This window comes from Brachyhypopomus gauderio, unplaced genomic scaffold (assembly GCF_052324685.1).
Source record: "Brachyhypopomus gauderio isolate BG-103 unplaced genomic scaffold, BGAUD_0.2 sc70, whole genome shotgun sequence".
Taxonomy (NCBI): Eukaryota; Metazoa; Chordata; class Actinopteri; order Gymnotiformes; family Hypopomidae; genus Brachyhypopomus; species Brachyhypopomus gauderio.
In genome coordinates, this window is record NW_027506891.1 from 928,078 (window position 1) to 950,039 (window position 21,962).

General features: G+C 45.7%; 1 protein-coding gene across 5 annotated transcripts in view; it reads left to right on the forward strand.

Annotated features, from left to right (window-relative positions):
• Nucleotides 1-10,547, forward strand: part of ppp1r12a (protein phosphatase 1, regulatory subunit 12A) — a 73,788-nt gene extending 63,241 nt beyond the window's left edge. For 2 of the 5 annotated variants that reach the window (XM_076989774.1, XM_076989777.1), the window contains 8 exons: nt 722-843; nt 2,826-2,891; nt 4,553-4,569; nt 5,380-5,485; nt 5,866-5,970; nt 6,211-6,258; nt 7,667-7,717; nt 8,583-10,547. In XM_076989774.1, coding sequence (XP_076845889.1) covers nt 722-843; nt 2,826-2,891; nt 4,553-4,569; nt 5,380-5,485; nt 5,866-5,970; nt 6,211-6,258; nt 7,667-7,717; nt 8,583-8,717 — 650 coding nt within the window. In that variant the 3' untranslated portion in view covers nt 8,718-10,547. Of the gene's footprint in view, nt 1-721; nt 844-2,825; nt 2,892-4,552; nt 4,570-5,358; nt 5,486-5,865; nt 5,971-6,210; nt 6,259-6,765; nt 6,803-7,666; nt 7,718-8,582 lie in introns of all 5 variants that reach the window. The other 3 variants (XM_076989776.1, XM_076989778.1, XM_076989775.1) reach the window with 3 other exon arrangements.
• The last annotated feature ends 11,415 nt before the right edge of the window (nt 10,548-21,962 follow it).

Below are 21,962 nucleotides of genomic sequence, written 5' to 3' on the forward strand. Positions count from 1 at the left end.
CAGCGGCCACAACCGTTACAGAGCAGCGGCCACAACCGTTACAGACCACAACCGTTACAGACCACACCCGTTCCAGAGCGCAGCGGCCACACCCGTTACAGAGCAGCCTACAAGGACACTGCACCAACTGGAACAGCCCACGAGGCATTTTCATGTTCTTTTGAAAAGTTTATACAATCTTTTAATATTGGAAGGAAATTTCAGCTTTATCTCAGAGCCCTAGCTTCTGTTCATTATGGAGTTTTTTGTTTCTTACTGCACTTTATGTGCAGTGTGTGTTCCACGGTGAGAAAATGATTAAAGCTAAAACAATCATGATGTATGCTTCCGGAGTTAATATCAAAATAAAAGTGTATTTATTGGCTTCTAAACTCCTTGCTCTAAACTCAATGATTTACACTCATTGTGTTAAAGCCAGAATTGTTGGCAACGTAATGACAGCACTCAACGATACAAACTGGTTTTGTTAAGTGAGCCCCCTCATGGCTAACCTTCACGATGTCTTTGAAAATGTAGTTAAAGTTTTTGGTCAAATGATGTGTACGGTTATTGCTCTCAACACTTCAATCAGGTCTCTGTAAACATGACTCTGCATTTGGGTCTTCTGTTGGAGTTTTGGATCTGAACAGAACCTGTGATACAACTGATAGGGTCAGCTTGTAGATGATAGCATCTATAAAGTGTAGTACTTAAGTGTGTGTGTACATGTGCGCACCTGCAGAAGCAGATAAGAAAGAAGAGGAGAAGGAGGGGGAGGATAAGTCTCAATCCCGCACCGTACGGGACCGCCGACGACCTCGAGAAAAACGCCGCTCTACAGGGGTGTCTTTCTGGACTCAAGATGTAAGACACCTACGCACCCACACACTCCAACCACACACGCTCCAACCCCGCGCGCTCCAACCACACACACACCCACACACTCCAACCCCACGCGCGCTCCAACCCCGCGCGCTCCACCCACGCACTTAGGGTTGCAACGGTATGAGATATTCATGGTATGATAACCGTCTCAGAAGATACCGCGGTATCACAGTTTGTTACATGTATTATTAAAAGATACACCAGGTATCACCAAATGGCGGACCGCGGTCCGGATCCGGACCCGAACGCCGTCCTGTCCGGACCCAATCACATTCCTGATTAACTGGATACGGACCCAAATGCCAAAAAATTTTTAACGGGAGACTATATTTTAAACCGGAGAATTTATTTTCAGACGAGTGTTACGTTCACCGCCCATTTGAGTGTTACGTTCGCCCCCCCGCTCAACAACTTTCGTTCGCCACCGCGGACCCGGACCTAAGGTCTGAGCTATCTGCCAAAAATGGACCGCGGAAAGATTTAATTGATTACCCCTGAGATACACTGACCCTTAAAGCAACTAAAGGTTTTTTTTGTTCAATTAACTATTGTAGAAACCTGGAACTGTTGTATACAAAATGTCTCCTTTAAAAAAAATAAGTTCTACACCTTTTATTTTGCAAAATTAGATAAACCTAAATCATGGATTTCAGTAGGCCTACAATTATTTAAGTTTAAATTATTTAATATCTGATAAACTGAGCCTGGGTCAGTGTCTGATCAACAACTGTTGTAAACGTCCATTTTACTGCCAAGTTGGAATATAACCAGATACTGCAGAAAGAGAGGATTTATTTTTGACATGATCCTCACAATAGAAATTTCTATTTTAAGGCTTTCACACCGAGTCTGGTTTTGTGAAAAACTGGCACGTCAGAATTAGAAAATTAATGCATGTAAATTAATGGCATCTTTAACGTCCAATGAAAGCAAGGACCTTAAAAAGCTAGTTTTATACTTTCACTAGTGACCGTAGCGCGCGACTCCGCACACTTCGCACGAACCTCCGCGAACGGCGAAAGCGTTCATACTTGCCGCGTCACATTCTTTGCAGTGTTTTCCGTAACGATATGTGGTAGTATAAAGAAACACCCCTCAAAAACAGGAAGGAACATTTACCTGATGAATTTTAATGTTGCTTTGTGTTTCAGGTTTGAAAAGTGCTAATAAATACGAGCCTCTTGTAATTCCAGGATGAAACATGAAGGAACGTGAAGATGTTAAGATTGGGCGTTTTGAAAATAAACAACCATGTGAATAAATGTGAATAAAAAGCAAATTATTTTGAGTATATGTATAAATATTTAACTTAATCAAGTTTAACGTCATGGGAAATATTTAAATGGACCTTGAAAGTGACGTACAAGTGCTTGAATTCCACCTTATAAAGGTGTATGAACCCTGAAAACATGACTTTGTTCATTGCGCTGAGACAAGGCGCGCGCGAAGTTACAAAATTCGAGAGGTGCACGAACTTGCGAATTGACAGCGCGCGATGCCCTCACGTACGGGTGTAGCCACCGCGATTACGTCATTTTCGCCGCTGATTTTAGTTTAGCCTTTTTTTTTTTGTTGTTAAAAATTTAAGTCTGATGCACTTTCTGTCATTCTCACCGCTGTGTTCTGAGTAGCTGAACCGGTGCGGAGTTGCGCATGCGCGGATCAGTTTCTTCGCTGGCTTGCCTTTTACCGGTAATAAACAAACGCACACGGTACGATAACCGTGCATTTTAATACCGTGAAACCGGTTACCGCTGCAACCCTACACACGCTCCAACCACACACTCCAACCACTCATTCCAACCTCGCACCCACACACACACCCGTTCCCACACGCTCCCACACACCCGTTCCCACACGCTCCCACACACCCGTTCCCACACGCTCACACACACATGCGTATGTACGTCCCTGCACATGGCAGTGACGCTGGGTGTTTTGTGGTTGTGTGTGTATTCCAGAGTGATGAGAATGACCCGGAGCAGCAGTCGGACTCGGAGGAGGGAAGCATTAAAGGAGAGACTCAGGTATGCGCGCTCTCGCTCTCGCACATGCACACAGTACATTTACATTTACGGCATTTGGCAGACGCCCTTATCCAGAGCGACTTACATTTTTATCTCATTTTTTTTATACAAGTGAGCAATTGAGGGTTAAGGGCCTTGCTCAGGGGCACCTCTGTCTGGGAATCGAACCTGCGACCCTCCGGTCACAAGACCAGTTCCCTAACCGCCAGGCCATGACTGCCCTAGTGCCCAGAGTAATGCCCTCTCTCTGTCTGCCTTTGTAATACCAGAGTAATAGCGTAGGTGTGTGTGCAGGTTGGTATGTGTGGGTGTGTGTGTACAGCATGTCTGATTTGCTACGCAGCTTTCCGCTCCATCGAGCTCCTGCACGGGCGTGATGCAAGAGAGCTGTATCCTCCTTCCACACACTCCCCTCTCCACCCTTACACCCTGGACACTTTGGGGGGGAGTGTCCACCCTGGACACTTTGGGGGGGAGTGTCCACCCTGGACACTTTGGGGGGGAGTGTCCACCCTGGACACTTTGGGGGTGGAGTGTCCACCCAGGCTCGACCACTCCACTAGGGAAGTGCTGACTGGGAGCACCTGAATCAACATTAAGTGATTCCTGCTTCTTTTAGCATACATAACATCTGTTCCCAGATCAGCAGTAAGAACCAATGTCTGTGTAAATCCTGGGAAGACACAGGAGCAGGTGGGGTGTGAATGCGGCCGTGCGGTGTCATGGCACTGGTATGAGCCACTGCTGTCGTGTGTTTGTATAAGAGCCAGGGCCAGATAAGGGAGTGCTGCAGATTACCCACGATGCCCTGTGCTGTGCAGAGAGAGAAACAGACCAGCCACACTGGACCAGTGGAATGGAAGCAGTGAGAGAGATAGAGAGATTTAAAGGAAGAGCTAGAGGGAGAGAGGAAAGAACAAATCAAGTAAATGAGAGAAGGAGAGAGACGGACGAGGTGAGTTTTTGGTGACTGCTGCATTCGGAGTTCTTTCGCAGAGTTCTTAGGAACGTGTAGTTTCAAAAATGTTAATGATTGCTTTCCTGCTTTACCCTGATGGTATTCTTGATACTAACCCGTCTATGCTAGCATGAAACTCCTCTGCACAAGGCTGAAATGCTGTTGGTGGTGTGCCTGAATGAAGAGTGTTCACCGTTCTCAATGCGTGCTCATTTATTTAGGATGCGTGGTGTTTTTTTTGCATTTAGCGAGCTGTTCTACTTCTCTCCAGAGATCTATGATGGTGCTGAGGGCAGTGTTCTTTGGTTTGCTAATCTTAGCAGCTGTTCCCAACGAAAGACTGATGTGTGTAATGAGGGTGTTATCAGAACTTCTGAGAACTGGGTGTGGCAGTAGTGAAGCAAGAATAGGAAACGGCCCATCACAGATGGGTAGAGAGAGAGAGAGAGAGAGAGAGAGGCTTACAGACATGGGGCAGAGAGAGGCAGGCTTACAGACATGGGGCATATTTGCTATTTATTTTGGTGAAAAAGTTCATTTGTCTTCTACTTCTTTTGGGGACAGAGACACAGGAGACACAGAAGACCTTCCTGTACATGTATCTCAAACTCTAGACATCAGATGGTCTGAATAAGTTAAATGATGGTTTTAAACTAGGGTGAATGCATTGTTGTAACCTTCATGTGTGTCTTCCTCTCCACAGAGTGACAGACTGTCGAGGTACGTGTCCCCCGTGAGCCCTCGCTCACCTCTGAGCACTAATGTTGCTGCTCGTCTCCATGTGGTGTTTTTAACTCGGGGTGCACCTCTCTCATACGCCAATTAATACCATCTGCTCCAAATGGAAACATTTATTGGACATATTCATTCTGATGCTTCATAGTCTAATTGGACAGTGATTTACATCATATGTTTTGTGATTAGACTTGTGTGGGTAATAAACATGCCCGCCAGCCTGTTGCTGTGTGCAGTTCTATCAACATCCTCATTGGTCAGTTTCTCACCACAGTACTACAGTTGCCTGGGTGTTTATGGAGAGTGGCGGAGTACTCAGAGTGCCCAACACCTCCGCCACCTCCGTCCCCTCCACCACCGCTAGCATCCCCTACACCACCTCCAGCATCCCCTACACCACCTCCAGCATCCCCTACACCACCTCCAGCATCCCCTACACCACCTCCAGCATCCCCTACACCACCTCCATCCCCTCCACCACCGCTAGCATCCCCTCCACCACCTCCAGCATCCCCTCCACCACCTCCAGCATCCCCTCCACCACCTCCAGCATCCCCTACACCACCTCCAGCATCCCCTACACCACCTCCAGCATCCCCTACACCACCTCCAGCATCCCCTACACCACTGTGGGATTACTGTGGTCAGACACTGACCAGCGCAGTGCAGATCACTGCCTCTGTAACTACCACACCAACGAGTGCAGCTGTGAGACACACAGTCACTTTAGACAAATGTGTGTGAATATGGTGTAATTCTGTAACGGTGAGTGAGTGTTTCTCTCGTCTACTCTAGCGCCTCCTCTCTCGACCGTTACGAACACTTCGACAGCCGCGCACAGCGCCAGACCCGTCGGCCGTACTTGCGTAACGACAAAGACGACGCCACCGATTATAAGAAGGTGCGCAAATTCTGTCCTCTCGTTCAGAATAACGTAGGGATGTTGCTGCTAATAGAATTAATTCAGGTCGTAGTTCAGGTTTGTTGTTTTTTTCCTGAGTGCACCTCAGGACTAAAAGCTTTTCTGATTTCTTTGTTTATAAAGAAGAAAAAGTACAATGTTCAGCCCCAGCATATTAGTCATTACGGAATACACATCATATAGAGGAGCTAATACTGTAGGACAGTAAGAGTTAAGGACACTACAGGTGTACCAGCAGGGGGCGTTAGAGGAGGACTGTGCCCACTCTGTACCCAGGTGATGTCCTCTTTTTTGTGTTTAAATGGTCCAGAGTTTGAGTGTATTCTTGTGTGTGTTGGTTTGGTGGTGTGTGTGTTCAGCTTTATGAACAGATCCTAGCTGAAAACGAGAAGCTGAAATCTCAGTTACGTGACGCGGATCAGGAGCTGACGGACCTGAAGCTACAGCTGGAGAAGGCCACGCAGGTGGGTCTTCCTCTCCTGCCCCTGGGTGCACTCAGATCTGACCCTTCGGTTTGAATTCATCCTGGGTCTCAGGTGTAACGAAGTCTGAACAACTCTGAACATATCAGCACATATTATTTAATTAATAAGGGGATAAAAGACCAGTGGTGTCTAAGAACAAAGTTTGTAGAGTTACTTCTAGAACAGGGATGTAAGGAGCTAATGACTTGATCTAATGTGACGTGATTGTGTGTGTTGCAGAGACAGGAGCGCTTTGCAGACAGGTCGCAGTTGGAGAGGGAGAAGAGGGTAAAGATGTAGCTACACTCTTACACCCCCACCCAAGTCTATTTTAAGTCGTGATGATGGGACTTAATGTCCTTAAAGAGGTCATGGATAAATATTCACTGCCCCACTGTGTACCACATGGTAGCTCTGTGGTTTGGATCAGCGCTGCTCATCCCGGGCTCTGAGCTCCCAGTGCCGTCTGCTCTCACTGAACGTGCTCTGCTGAGCACAGAAGTGTCCTCTAGTGTGACGACGGCCACACTGCATTCTCAGGCAAAGATCATCAGATATCAGCACTCACACCTCTGTGCTGTGTTGACATGAGAAGTCTCTCAAATGCTCTTCCTCATATATCCTGGCTCTGACGGCTCCTGCCTGAGGTTGGCTGGGTGAGGCTTGTCTGGAGCGGTGCTGTGGGACTCCAGAGGCTGAGCTGAGCGGCCCTGATCCGGGTCGACATTCTGTGTCCTTGTACATGTCTTCTGATTAGGCACCTTTATAATGCCTCCCCCACTCGTTTGTCTGAAGGTTGATGGCAGGTCTCAGTACCAGCTGGGTGCTATGGGTAACGTCTAACCAGAGTTTATAGAGTTTTACTGCTGTTGGCTGAATCACATGCCTGTCACAGCCGAAGGGGTGGAGCGAACCCCATCAGCCAATCACAAAAGCCCTACATCACTCCTCTGCGTGTGTTTTAATGTGTTGTCACCTTTGGGTTTGACAGTGGTCAGAGTTTGTGTGTGTAGTGTATCTGAAATGTTTTTCTGTCCATTAATAATTCTGCATGTGCTGTGTGTGATGTATGAATCACTTTTGCATGAATGCTTTTTCACGTTTGGTTTGTTAAAATAGTACAAACATACAACTTGTGGTGATGGACCTGATAATCCTGAATCCAGACTTTTCTCACTGTTTTGTCTGCCGTAAAAAAAAAAAAAATTGGTACTTGTGTGCCACACTACTTAGTCTTAATGAATAGCGTAAATTGTAATAATAAATAATACTAATGTTATTACTTGCATTGTTTGGTAATATGAGTAATATCTGACCTGCTGCTCTGCGTTCTGCTGTGTCTACGTTTCCTCTGCGTCTCGTTGGCCGTGCGTCTGCCCTACGTCTTGCCAAGCTCTCCCTTTGCTCGTGGAACTCGTGGGGGTCCCGCCCCCCCAGGGTCCATCGAGCGAGTTTTCCCAAAAGATGCGTTTTCCGGAATGTTCTGTTGGAGCTCTGCTTGGTTGCATGTACTTCACGTGAATTCACCTCCTTCAGCATTGTGTGTGTATGTCTGTTATTGTAATGTGAAAAGGCCGTGTGTGTGTGTGTGTGTGTGTGTGTGTTAATAATGTGAACAGGTTTTTGTTGTATGTGTAGATGTGTGACTACGTGTGTGAGATACAGAACACGACTGACTGTTGTACGTTGTCTGTAGGAAAGAAGAGCTCTAGAAAGAAAGATTTCTGAGATGGAGGAGGAACTGAAGGTACTCAACACACACACGCACACACACACACTTTAAAGGAAGTGTGTATTTTTTTCTCTGTGTTCTGTTATTGTGTCTGTGTTAGTGACGGGCCCATTTGCCCAGGACACCCTTGATTCTTGTCGATGCTGTAAGTAAAGTGAAATGGGACCAGTGGACCACACCACACATGCCCCCGTGTGGAGTGTCTGAACTCCCCCACTGAGCGGGCCAGAGTCAGGCTGGGCCAGATGTACCCACCACCCCCCCGTCTTGTGCGTTTTGGTGTAGAGGCTGGCACACATTGCGTGTTTGGTTCCAAGAAAGTGTGTGTGTGTGTGTGTGTGTGTGTGTGTGTGTTTTCAACTGAAGGATGTCTGTGCCATTGTAGACATGTCTGTTCCTATAAGTGTAACCCCGTTAACCCTCCTCTAAACCCATGAAACTGCTCTCCACCCGTCTCCCTCTCCTCTGCACCCGTCTCCCTCTCCTCTGCACCCGTCTCCCTCTCCTCTCCACCCGTCTCCCTCTCCTCTCCACCCGTCTCCCTCTCCTCTCCACCCGTCTCCCTCTCCTCTGGTCTCTTGTGTTGCTGGTGCTCTACACATCTTCCATTTCTCTATTGTCATGTATGTTCTCCATTCTGTTTCACTAACTGTATATACTTTGTCTTTAATGTCTGTCCACCTTTCTGCTCTCTCTCTCTTTCCCCTTTCCGCTTATCTTCCTTTCTCTTTGTTCTATTAATTCTCTCCACCTCATCTCTCATACTCCCTTGCGTACCCCATCGTTCTCTCTCTCTCTCTCTCTCTCTCTCTCTCTCTCTCTCTCTTTCTCTCTGTCTCTTCCCCTTCTCCCTCTCCGTTTCTCTCTCTCTCTCCTGTAGAGCCTCCCCGAGGTTAAGCAGGTGCGCTCCCTGAGGCAGTATAACGAGTGTTTGCAGGCGGAGAACAGGGCGTTGGCCCGCGTGCTCTACAAGCTCTCACAGGGCTGCAGACACCTGCCCGCTACAGACCTGTAGGCCCCGCCCCCAACTCCCCCACACCCCCTTCTCATTCAGCTCCGCCCACGCCCATAGACAGGCAGGTGTCGGCCTCTCTGCAGTTGCTCTACTCTCAGCAGCTGCATTTCTACCACAATAGGAACCTTTTACTTTTTTCCCTGCAGTTTCCTGTATTGTACAATTATTATTACTGAGAAATATGTCATGAAAGTGCTATTTATTTACTGGCTGGGTTCATTATAATATAAAAGGCATTGTATACACAGCACAATACATTTTATAGGCGTAGTTTGCATATCATTGCGTCTCTTGGGAAGGTTAACTTCAGTTCCACTACTAGTAGTTAATATAGCCGAATCGTATTTTGCTATTTCTTAGTAATAAATTGTACTTCTGAGTAGATTTGTTTTCTGGAGTGCTGTGAAGTGTAGCTCCGTTTGGACTGGACTGGCTTCTTGCATGAATTGCTTGACTTTCGATGGACTTCTGTCTGGATGGTTTTTTTTTTTCCATTGTAAATCTCAACCCCCAACAGAACCTCTAGTGCCCGGGGCTGGGCTGCATGGCTTCAGTGTACAATATTCATGCTTTCTACACTCAAGAAGCATTATATTTAGTCCCACTTATGGGATCATAATACAAAATGACCCTCGATGCCACTGAATTCAAGCCAACTGGCTTCAAATACATTGTGTTCTTCAGATAGTTTGAAGCCACCTCACTCTCACTCTGGTCGCTTTGATGCGTGCACAGGTGTACGTGCACATGTGCCTGCACCTAGACACAAACGCCCAAACAAATAGTTCCACCAGACCTGTGATTGTGGAGCGTCCTGAGCCCAGTCTGGAGGAATGTCTCGTGTACACACCAGCACTGATCCGCCCAGTTCCTGAGCCCATATTTTTGGCCTTTTCCACCTTCCTGCACAACAAAGCCAGGTAACTCTCTGACTGCTGTGATGACGTGATCAAGTCAGAAACAGAATCCCATGGGTTGGGTGATCTGAGGACTTGGTACCCGCACTTCACAGCTAGTGTGAATAAGCCGAATGAAGCTCTAGATGTTGATAGCATTATGGATTGATGCAACATGGTCGGCGACAGACTGCTAGAGAGACACCGACATGGATTGGAATTTTGATGGTACACATGGTGGGAGGGTCATACATATACAAAAATATGTATATTTGTGTATAGAAGCCACATCACCTACATTTCTGACACAGTTGACTTAAACTGAGCTGCTGTGATTGGGAGAACACCAGTGCTGTATTTACAGACTCAGTCAGCTCTGGACTAGTCTCTCTAACACACACCGTGTTTATAGGCGTCAACATCCCTGAATGCTGTGTGTATGTGCGTGTCTGGACGTATGTACGCATGTCTGTTTTGGTATGTAAGAGAGGATTGGAGTTTGTCTTCTGATGCATGGCTGGTGTTCTTGCAGTGGGATTGAGCTGATTTAGATTTGTAGTTTGGGCTTTTGTGTGATGAGAGTGTCTGATCAAGTTGTGATCAAATTAAAGACCATTAGTATCTACAGCTGGGCTTGACCATTGCCCAGATGTCAATGTTTTCACACTCACTCTCATTCATTCTCATTCTCTCTCTCTCTCTCTCTCTCTCTCTGTCTCTCTCTCTCTCTCTCTCTCTCTGTCTCTCTCTCTCTCTCTCTCTCTCTCTGTCTCTGTCTGTCTCTGTCTGTGTGTGTGTGTGTCTCTCTCTTATATGCTCTCTCTTCCTCCTCCTTTTGTGTTCCAGATGCTACCAGACTTGAAGTCAGACAACCAGAGACTAAAGGATGAGAATGGTGCTCTGATCAGAGTCATCAGCAAGCTGTCCAAATAGACCCCCCCCCCCCCGTCTGAGGGTATTACACACTTAGATATTATTACAACAGACATCAGTGACAAGACGGCTCCTTTACCCTGGTCACCAAACACCACTTCTTGCTCTCTCTCTCTCTCTCTCTCTCTCTCCTCTCTCTCTCTCTCTCTCTCTCTCTCTCTCTCTCTCTCTCTCTCTCTCTCTCTCTCTCTCTCTCTCTCTCTCTCTCTCTCTCTCTCTCTCTCTCTCTCTCTCCTCTCTCACACACACACGCTCTCTCAGTCCGTGCTCTTTCTCTTGCTCCAGTCCTCCATGTATGACTCTCGTCCACTCCTCCTCCCTGTGGTGCGGGGGGCCCATGGCTAGCTGCAGCACACTGCACACACAGCAGCAGAGTTTACAGGGCGGGGAGAATGATGTCGCACGGCCATGGAGGCGTGGTGGGGCCAGGAGGAACCCCCCCAACTACTTAACCAATAAGCCTTAGTTGTACATAAAAGGATGAAAAGCCCACTTGCGTCAGTTTCTCTTGGCTGTCCCAAAAGTTACTTCACACCTGATTTTAGTTGTGCCACAAGATTTCTTTTGTTTTTGTTTTTCCTTATTACCTTTTTTTCTTCCTGCATAGACATGATGAAGTGCAGCTCTCCCTCTCTTGGTGTTTCTCTTTCCATCATCTCTCTCTCTATCTCTCATCTCTCTCTCTATCTCTCATCTCTCTCTCTGCCAGAAGTCTCGCTCCCTTTTCGGTGTTTCTCAGCAGCGGATTTCCCAACATTGAGCAGTGTTGCCGCACACACCCCACTCCTGACTCCCCTCCCCCTTTTGTGCACGCGCACACACACACACACACACACCCCTCTTCACCGAACCCTGGCCCCTCCCGCCAGCCCCAGTCAGAGGGAGACGTTTCCCTGGCCTTGATCAGGTGGACCTGCTGGAATTTAAGCTTTCACTTGAATGTGCAATATGAGTATATTTCTTTATCAAATGCTTTAAAGATCAGCCCATCACGAGTAGACGTTCACTCGCCTGTTTCTGCCTCCATCGCTCACTCCCCCTGCCCCACCCCTCTCCTCCTTACGTTTGTAGTCTAGATGGGTTTTATACTCCACATCCCTAGCAGGTACGGAGTGACGCTGTATATACCTGTATGTATTGTTGGAGACAAGCACATGGCATGCGATGATTCTTCTCTGTCTGTTACTGTTGAAATATACCAACTCCAGAGGACAAAATGAAACAAAAAAAGTGTGTTTTAACTTTATCTTCTTCTTTTATAGTCTGAAGACATGGAGTAACAGTAGCGTTTCCCGCACATGGGGGACAGCTACGGGTGTTCAGTGCATTCTTTCAGTTTTAAAGAAAAATATTCACCGTAATTGTGACATAAGAATAATATAATAACTTCACTTCTTTCACACGTTGTATACCGTATCTTTGGAAGAGTGCTGTTCCCCTCCCCCTTTTGCTATTAGTCTAAGCTGAGGTGTTGTCACTAAAAGAGAACCCTAGGTATCGCTGAGGTGTTGTCACTAAAAGAGAACCCTAGGTATCGCTAACCCCTTCACCCCACACTGCCCCCGCCCCCCCCCCATTTTTATTTTTGGTTGTTTTCTTCTACATTGTCTACATGCACTGTTAATGCCATGACAGGAGTCTCGTTGTCCATTTTTAGCGATCTTTGCCACCATATCAGATGATGTGTGTGTATTGGAAACCAGTTTAATGCATTTCAGTGGCCTTTTAAAAATACTGTAGTGGAGAGATGGAGAAAAGCCACTGTCTCCTCTTTGGTTTTAGGATTTTTTTATGTTTTTTTTTTTTTTATATATATATATATCCCATCATCTTGTAAAATAGACGTGTGGCTTCCTACATGCAAGCTGTGCTGTGACTACCAACCACTGAGAATTCATTAAAATAAAGTTGTAAATTGTAAAAATCCCTAAAGCCCCTATCCAGTTTCTTAATATTTAGTGCATGGGTTAAAGTTCTCCGTCACCACGACGGATTTCCGTCATTCGATTTTTTTGGGGGAAATAAATCCGTCAAATCATAATAATAAACCACACGCGCGCGTGCTATCTGTTTTGAGGAAATATGATTCTCTCACTGGATCATCAGCGCTGGATGGATGACGGCGGTGTCATTTGATTGACTTGCGGGTCATCCCGCCTTCTGAATTTCGGACATTACGTAGTTACCTCCCTCCTGCCTTAAGTCCAGTTTGTTTTGGTCAGTTTGTTTTCAACTTGTTTTGTCATGCCGAAGACATTGCATGGTTACGTGGCTCGGGACCGAGGAGGACGGCGTCAGGATAGGCTAATTATATAAATTATCGTTATTTATATTGAATAATATCTCCACTGATCACAGACTTTTCTTCATTTAGCTTTAATACAGTCGGAGAAAAAAGGTGCATTTTTCATCCATTTAAAATGTCATTACTTTCATATTTCTAAACCAATCTTAACATGGATGGTGTTGTTCTGTTTGTATAAAGGCTCTATCCAGTGGTGTGAATTTGCCATTTTTGGACTTTTATTTTTTTTGTAACATGCCTACTTAAAGCAGCTAATCTTATTGCTTATGTTTTTGCGATAGTGAATCTGATAAAAACAAGAGAGCTTCATACCTTTTAAAACTCACCAGGATTCACTAAATTTGAAGAGGACCCCCAGATAACTCCATTATATAAACCAGGGTTGCCAACTTTTCAAGATCACTTGGAGTGAGATTTGAACCTGGAGGGGGGTGGCGAACATTAATTGTTACCGGGGGGGGGGGGGGTTGTAAAATGGACACAAATTAAGTATTATATCGTGATCGATCGATCGCCAGTGGTTGGCGCCAGAGCGAACTAGTAACTCGTTGAATCATAGATATGGATCAGAGGTAAATAAACTAGATTATTTTTCGGCGTGAGAAATCGGAAGTGTGGCGTGAGAGCGTGTGAAGACAGTCAAGTGCGTGTGTCTCACGCACAATGCGTGAGAGTTGGCAACCCTGATATAAACACTTATGTACATTTATTGCTCAGGTGTTGCATTTTGTCCCTTCATAGATTCTCTCTTCTCTCTTTACACAGGCTGTTTAGATTAATATATTTTATAAATGTGTTTACTGCGTAGAATTAAGCAAAAGAGGCTGTGTCCCAGCTACACCACATTTTCAGTAATGGCTGGCATTTTTTGCCAGGAAAAAATTTCAGTCAAATGAAAATTTCTTGCTTTAACCTATGATTTAGTGTCAGAAGGGAAAATTAACATCTTGCACATTACTGCTATTTGAATGTTTTTTCTATATTTGTAAATATGGTTTGCAAGAACTTGAGTGTAAGGTTGCTTGCAGTTTCACTTGCTACCACTAGGCGGGACTGTGGAGTTCAAACATAATACCATTGTATTTCTTTAGAGGGGGGAAAAAAACATTTTGTGCATTAGAAATGCCTTATTTTGAGTTTCTGAAAGAAATTAAATCTGTGCCCCATGTTTTTTGGAATAATGGGCCCATCAGTGTGATCATTACTAGATTTTGATGATGGGTCCTAAGAGGAAGGTAAGGTCTATGGTGAAGACACATGAATTTAAATACAATCCATAAATGAACTTGCACTGGAAAATGTATTCATACAAAAGGACAACCAAACAGGAGACATGTGTAAAGCAACACAATCACAAAATCTACATCTTTCTCATTAATACTGTTGTCATGCAGTGTGAGGGGGGAACTATTAAATAAGCAAATAATTTTTGCCACAGCTGTCCCTGTGTACCTTTAATGGCCTCCAGATGTATCTAAAGGACCGGTGTGATGGTACAGTGGCTGTTAGTCCATTACAATTAAGGGAGATTTGCAGATTAAAGCCAACTGAAATCCAGCAGATTTGGAGTGAAGAGGCTGTCTTTGGCAACCATGTGTGAAGTTATTTCAATTCGTAAAATTCAGTATTTATTTATTTTAAATAAAGAAAATGCTGCTCTAATGTGACCGGTTCAGTTATGCAGCCATATAAGTTTGTGCTGCACAGATCAAACTCTTAACAGGGTCAACACCCAAAGCGGAACTAGAGGATTTAAAGCCCCTGTCTCTGACAATACTTCTCCATGGAGATACAGGTCTTAAAGTCGACTCTGTTGCAGTATAAAAGCATTATTCTAGGAGTTTTGTTGGTCTTGCTTTTTGTCCTGGGGGTTGTGGAGTTCGTGTCTTCATGTCTGGACACTGTCCATTTGTAAAACTTTCAGCTTCCATCCAACACGATAGCAGCGCTGTGACAACACTTCCACCCCTGAAATCATGCTCCCCCTTACCACCACCATCTTATCAAGCCCCAAGCTGCATTATGAGCCGTGTTGGCGATCCAGAGCTTTTTCCAGAAGTACGCAGCGTCCTGCGGTTCCCGGCTGATAGACCAGCTTGGCAGACGCAGCAGTCTGTTGCTCCGATTGTTTGGGTGGTGTGCAGTAGGGTTTTTCTAACAGACTCTTGTGTTTCTAGCCGACTTTTGCTCATGCATGCCCCCCCCCCCCCCCCCCCCCCCCCCCCCCGTGAACACATTCCTCCAGTGCTTAATCAGAAGCCGGACCAAAGAAAATATAGATGAGCTCAGCTGGACAGTGTCCCAGATAACGTGTGGGTGGAGCTGTGTTAATGACTTTGGTTTAAGCTATTTGTGTTCCAGCAGGAAGGATATCTGGATTCGACGGCTACTTCACTGCTCCCCTTGACTGATTGCTGAAATATTAATACAAACTGAATTGCATGAAACAACTAGATTGGCGCAAGACCCTTTATACAATTTGTTGTTCATACTTGTTTTGGTTGACCCAGAAATATCAGATTAGGTTAATATGATGTCTGAGATTTGACTTGGATGTTGAAGTGTGGCGTGTTGGGTAAGTATTTACTGAAGTCCACAAACTGCTGGAGAATTGCTGTAAAAGTTGTGAGAAATCCTCATTCCTGTTTTGGTTTCTTTACAATGAAACTTGTAAATGATTGTCTAAAACAATTAAAGGTTTACATATGCTGGTGAAGTACTACAGCACTTGGCCATTTAAGTGTTTCCCTGCACAGACACATCCAGTGCAGCTGGGTGTGGCCTAGTGCTCAACAGAGGAGCTGGCCCAGCTTATTGGGTAGGAGGCGTGGCCTAGTGCTCTCCTCTCCTCACATGGTCATGTTACGTCGTGCAGACACCATGTCAGGACTCTCCACGCACTTTCATCTATGACGTTGGGATTTCATGTGAGCAGCAGCTGGGAGGCGATCCTTCCTGGTGGGGTCTAGCAAAGTTTTGGTAATTTGGGCTTTTCTATTGGGGTTCATCGTGTGTTAAATGATGCAATATCGACATTCTCTAGTGCAGAAGAATACAGCACACAGCGTTACATGAAACTGGATTTTCTTGGCAATACAGGCCAAACAAACGCTATTCAAATTGTTTAGCTGTTGCACTCTTGACTGTTCACACATCTGCCCAAGCTGTTTACAAATCTGCACCACTATAATATGCTCGTTAACAAACATCTGCAATGTACAAGGGATCAAAACAAGTTGCTTTTCTGTCCAGTCAAATGAACAGAGCAGCAGGCAGAGTCGATCAGTTACAACACCGGCTCGCCTTATCAAAGACCTCCTCAGCCCAGCAGATGGCTTCATACAGATGGTACAGTTATGGGTGACCATTGGATGATTGAGGGAAAAGAAGCGGCACAGACTGAGAGACCAAATATTACCACACACAACCAAGTATAGCCAAAATTTAAAACTCTGGAAAACTGGGCATTCTGGAGAAGCTCTAGAATGCTACATTTTTGCATTAAGCTTTTAAAGCCAAAGTCAATTTATTCACGATGCCCACTGTCACAAAGCAGCTTATGCCCTAGACCCCCCATACTCAAACCGCGGGCCACATGCGGCCCGCGGGCTATCTATTTGTGGCCCGCGAGCTGTTTTGAAAAGTGTTTTTTTTTTTTTTTTTTTAAGGAATTATTTTTTTCAATCGCGCTATATGATCTTATTTTGAAATCGCACACCGCAATCAAGACGATGCCGTGGATTGCCTTCTGGTATGAGAATGTCTATCCATTGTCCATTGCAATGGATGAATGAGCTGGGGTGGAGTAGCCACGGTATTCTTATAGTTGTTCTCAATTTGGTACATTTCACTCATGGTTTTCATTGGCATCACAACAAGGGCATTTCTCAAAACAGTGCAAACAGCTCAATGAATTAAATTAAAAAAACTCAGTGAAATACATGCAAAAGCACATACTTCACTCAGAATCCTTTGTTTTTGCCTCAAAAGCAAATATTTAGGTCAATCAATTTCAGGGGCATCAAAATGTCTAGTCTGTATGCCAGGGGTGGCCAACCCGTCATAGACCAAGAGCCACTTTTCTTACTGTGTTACGGCAAAGAGCCACATCGTACATGGGCGAGTGTAATCTGTTGAGGGGGGGAGGGGGGGTTGGCGAGTGTAAATTATTAGCTGTGAAGACAGTCAAATGCGTGTTTTCCACTACTCTGGTTTTAAAAGTATTAGCGGCTCGCTAGGCTTGTAAACTAACCGCGCACCACGAAAATGTAGCAGTGTGTCGCCCCGTTTGTGCAGGTGAGCCCGCGGACCGGCTGGGGAGCCGCGGGTTGGCCACCCCTGCTGTATGCCATTGCCTATGAACAAGGCAGTCAAAATTTAGTCATGTTGTCAGTGCAACTATAAGTCACAGTGAGAGCAGACTGTAAGTATATTTTGAAGGAAACTGGCTAAGCTTTTAGTTTCAAGAATGCCAACTTTAATTTCAGGGTTGCCAACTTTTCAAGATCGCTTGGGGGGGTGGCACTGGTGAGTGTAAATTGTTGACTGGGGGAGGGGGGGCAGCAAACTGGACACAAATTAAGTGTTATATCACAATCGATCGATCGCCAGTGGTTGGCGAATTAGTAACTCATTGAATCATAGATGTAGATCAGAGATAAATAAACTAGATTTTTTTCTGCGTGAGAAATCGGAAGTGTGGCGTGAGAAGACAGTCAAATGCGTGTACACGCTCATTGCGTGAGTTGGCAACCCTGCAAAATAGTTCACTTCGGGCAAACCTATGGAGATGGACCCTCCTACCTCTTCCTCTGTTTTGACCCCTCAGCCTTACACCACAGTCTCTCACTCCTCTTCTTGGCTGTTCACCCTGTCTTTCCATTATGAGACTTTGTGACACTGCAGTGTTTAGTGTCTATAAATGTTTCCCTCTTACAGTAAAGGTTCATGAGACGCACCTCTGACCTAAAGTTGAGACCATTGGTTGATCTAAACCTTTACAAATTCCCTTTCTTACTGTAGCTGAATGCCAAGATTCACCTGCAAACAATTTAATCAAGTTAGGATAAATTACCAAAATGCAACAAAAAAATAAAAAGAAGAAAAAAAAATTATGCCTGAAAGATTATGACAACATGTTCAGCACTTGCATGTAATGACCTAACGCCTAAATGTTTGGGAGGGTAAGACAATTCAACAGACAATCTGTGGAACACATTTTGATAAACATGACATAAGCAATTGATCATGCAAAAAACAATTGTGCACGACCATTTGCAAAACATACAAAAGCATTTGCAAAATGTGAAACAATGAGAAATGCAATTATGATGTGCACAAGTGACAAGGAGATGTGGAGATTGAATGAACAGTTTTGAGAATTTCAAATTCTCATTCTCAATTTTGAACTGAGAAATGAACCAAATCGAATGAGAAAAACTAAGTACAAAAGTGTGTAATCTAGGCTATCACAGAAAAACATTGCCACAGTATGATGCTGCTCCCAGCATACTTGATTTTAAAGATTGAGTTAATGAAGGTACACTCACAATCTGCTTTCCTCCATACACACGAATTTGATATTTAAGTTTTTATCAGATGAGGATTTTGCTTCTCATGGTCTGGGATTTATTCCGATGCTTTTTGGGAAACTTCAGTGTTCCTTTTCTTGAGGAAGCTTCTCCCTGGCTGCTGTACCATAACGGCCTGACTGGTGGAGTGATGTAGTAATGTCTGTCACTCTGTATGGGGTTCAGTCTCCATAAAGGAACTCAGGATCTCATTCATGGCGACAAACTTATTTTTCATTTATTTGTTGAGTAAATTGATCCAACACTAAATTGCTTTGTTGGGGAAAATACATGTGAACAACAAGAATATCACCTCATTTAAAGGAGTAATTAAAGTCGGGGGTTTAAGTCATTGACAGCAATCAGATGGGAGTTTAGTAGGCGGTCGTCTGTAGCAAGAACATAAATGTGGGCCTTCTCTATCAAAGTCTTCATGGATTTATACAAGTAAGGAAGTCTTGATATAAACTTTGGGAGGACTGTAGTGTTATTAAAGCTAGAATGGCCTTTACCAATCCACTGTGAGACTGAAGACCTACAAACGAAGGAAAACAACACTGTTAGTGACCCAGAGAGGTCGTTTAAAAACCTTACTTCAATGTCCATGGGGACCATCTGAGGATCTACAGGCCTCTCTTGCATCGAATAATTGAGTAACGCTGCTAGCCAGTGTTTGCGAGTGCACCATCAGGTGAACACTGAACAAGAATAGTGTGCATGGTTGAACAGGAAGGACCATGTAGGTGACACGGAAGACACAACAGTTCCTGAGTGGTTGACGTTCTTGCTGCTAAAGGTACACCAGATACTGAAAGCATGGGTTCACATGCACAAAATGTTGGATAAGTTTGCTAAATAAATTAAAGGATATTTGTTTTGTGGTGTTCAGACCATATATATTAAAAAGACTATATATCAATTTTTTAACTGCAGCATGTGGTAAAATTGAACAAGGTTTTAAGGTGTGAGAAAAACTATAGTATTGAACCAGACTTGAGATTATTAACAAACTTTTAACAATATTATTCAATTAATAATAAACAGATTCAAGTTTATTAATAGAGCAGGAGTTGGCCACAAGACCTACTTTAAAATGCATGTCCTATTATGTGTGCCCAAGTGAAAAGTTAAAATTGAACTAAAAGTGCAGCTTTGGTAATGTGTAACTTTTAAAACCTCCTTAAGACAGTAGAACTATGAGAACGGGAAACCACCTAACTTAAATCATCTTAACTCTCCAAACCACCTAACTTAAATCATCTTAACTCCAAACCTGTCAGGCAACTTCTGTCAGAGGACATTGTCTCCACGGTGATGAGGCAGAATTCGGAATCTAATTCCACAAGAGGGATCAGACTCCACTGATATATTGCTCTAAATGCAGTGTTGAGTGGTAAGTGGAGCGTTAGAAGGGGAACAGTGTTGAGTGGTGAGTGGGGCGTTATAAGAGGAACAGTGTTGGAGTGGTGAGTGGGGCGTTATAAGGGGAACAGTGTTGAGTGGTGAGTGGGGCGTTATAAGGGGAACAGTGTTGAGTGGTGAGTGGGGCGTTATAAGGGGAACAGTGGTGAGTGGGGCGTTAGAAGGGGAACAGTGTTGAGTGTTGAGTGGGGCGTTAGAAGGGGAACAGTGTTGGAGTGGTGAGTGGGGCGTTAGAAGGGGAACAGTGGTGAGTGGGGCGTTATAAGGGGAACAGTGTTGAGTGGTGAGTGGGGCGTTAGAAGGGGAACAGTGTTGAGTGTTGAGTGGGGCGTTAGAAGGGGAACAGTGTTGGAGTGGCGAGTGGGGCGTTAGAAGGGGAACAGTGTTGAGTGGTGAGTGGGGCGTTAGAAGGGGAACAGTGTTGAGTGGTGAGTGGGGCGTTATAAGGGGAACAGTGTTGAGTGGTGAGTGGGGCGTTAGAAGGGGAACAGTGTTGGAGTGGTGAGTGGGGCGTTAGAAGGGGAACAGTGTTGGAGTGGCGAGTGGGGCGTTATAAGGGGAACAGTGTTGAGTGGGGCGTTATAAGGGGAACAGTGTTGAGTGGGGCGTTATAAGGGGAACAGTGTTGGAGTGGTGAGTGGGGCGTTAGAAGGGGAACAGTGTTGAGTGGTGAGTGGGGCGTTAGAAGGGGAACAGTGGTGAGTGGGGCGTTAGAAGGGGAACAGTGTCGAGTGGTGAGTGGGGCGTTAGAAGGAGAACAGTGTTGAGTGGTGAGTGGAGCGTTAGAAGGGGAACAGTGTTGGAGTGGTGAGTGGGGCGTTATAAGGGGAACAGTGTTGGAGTGGCGAGTGGGGCGTTAGAAGGGGAACAGTGTTGAGTGGCGAGTGGGGCATTAGAAGGGGAACAGTGTTGGAGTGGCGAGTGGGGCGTTAGAAGGGGAACAGTGTTGAGTGGGGCGTTATAAGGGGAACAGTGTTGAGTGGTGAGTGGGGCGGTAGAAGGGTAACAGTGTTGAGTGGTGAGTGGGGCGTTATAAGGGGAACAGTGTTGAGTGGTGAGTGGGGCGTTAGAAGGGGAACAGTGTTGGAGTGGTGAGTGGGGCGTTAGAAGGGGAACAGTGTTGAGTGGTGAGTGGGGCGTTAGAAGGAACAGTGTCGAGTGGTGAGTGGGGCGTTAGAAGGAGAACAGTGTTGAGTGGTGAGTGGGGCGTTAGAAGGGGAACAGTGTTGGAGTGGTGAGTGGGGCGTTAGAAGGGGAACAGTGTCGAGTGGTGAGTGGGGCGTTAAAAGGAGAACAGTGGTGAGTGGGCGTTATAAGGGGAACAGTGTTGGAGTGGTGAGTGGGGCGTTAGAAGGGGAACAGTGTTGAGTGGGGCGTTAGAAGGGGAACAGTGTCAAGTGGTGAGTGGGGCGTTAGAAGGGGAACAGTGTTGAGTGGTGAGTGGGGCGTTAGAAGGGGAACAGTGTCGAGTGGTGAGTGGGGCGTTAGAAGGAGAACAGTGGTGAGTAGGGCGTTAGAAGGAGAACAGTGTCGAGTGGTGAGTGGGGCGTTAGAAGGAGAACAGTGTTGAGTGGTGAGTGGGGCGTTAGAAGGGGAACAGTGTTGAGTGGTGAGTGGGGCGGTAGAAGGGTAACAGTGGTGAGTGGGGCGTTATAAGAGGAACAGTGTTGAGTGGTGAGTGGGGCGGTAGAAGGGGAACAGTGTTGAGTGGTGAGTGGGGCGGTAGAAGGGTAACAGTGGTGAGTGGGGCGTTATAAGAGGAACAGTGTTGAGTGGTGAGTGGGGCGGTAGAAGGGTAACAGTGTTGAGTGGTGAGTGGGGCGTTAGAAGGGGAACAGTGTTGAGTGGTGAGTGGGGCGTTAGAAGGGGAACAGTGTTGGAGTGGTGAGTGGGGCGTTAGAAGGGGAACAGTGTCGAGTGGTGAGTGGGGCGTTAGAAGGAGAACAGTGTTGAGTGGTGAGTGGGGCGTTATAAGGGGAACAGTGTTGGAGTGGCGAGTGGGGCGTTAGAAGGGGAACAGTGTTGGAGTGGCGAGTGGGGCGTTAGAAGGGGAACAGTGTTGAGTGGCGAGTGGGGCATTAGAAGGGGAACAGTGTTGGAGTGGCGAGTGGGGCGTTAG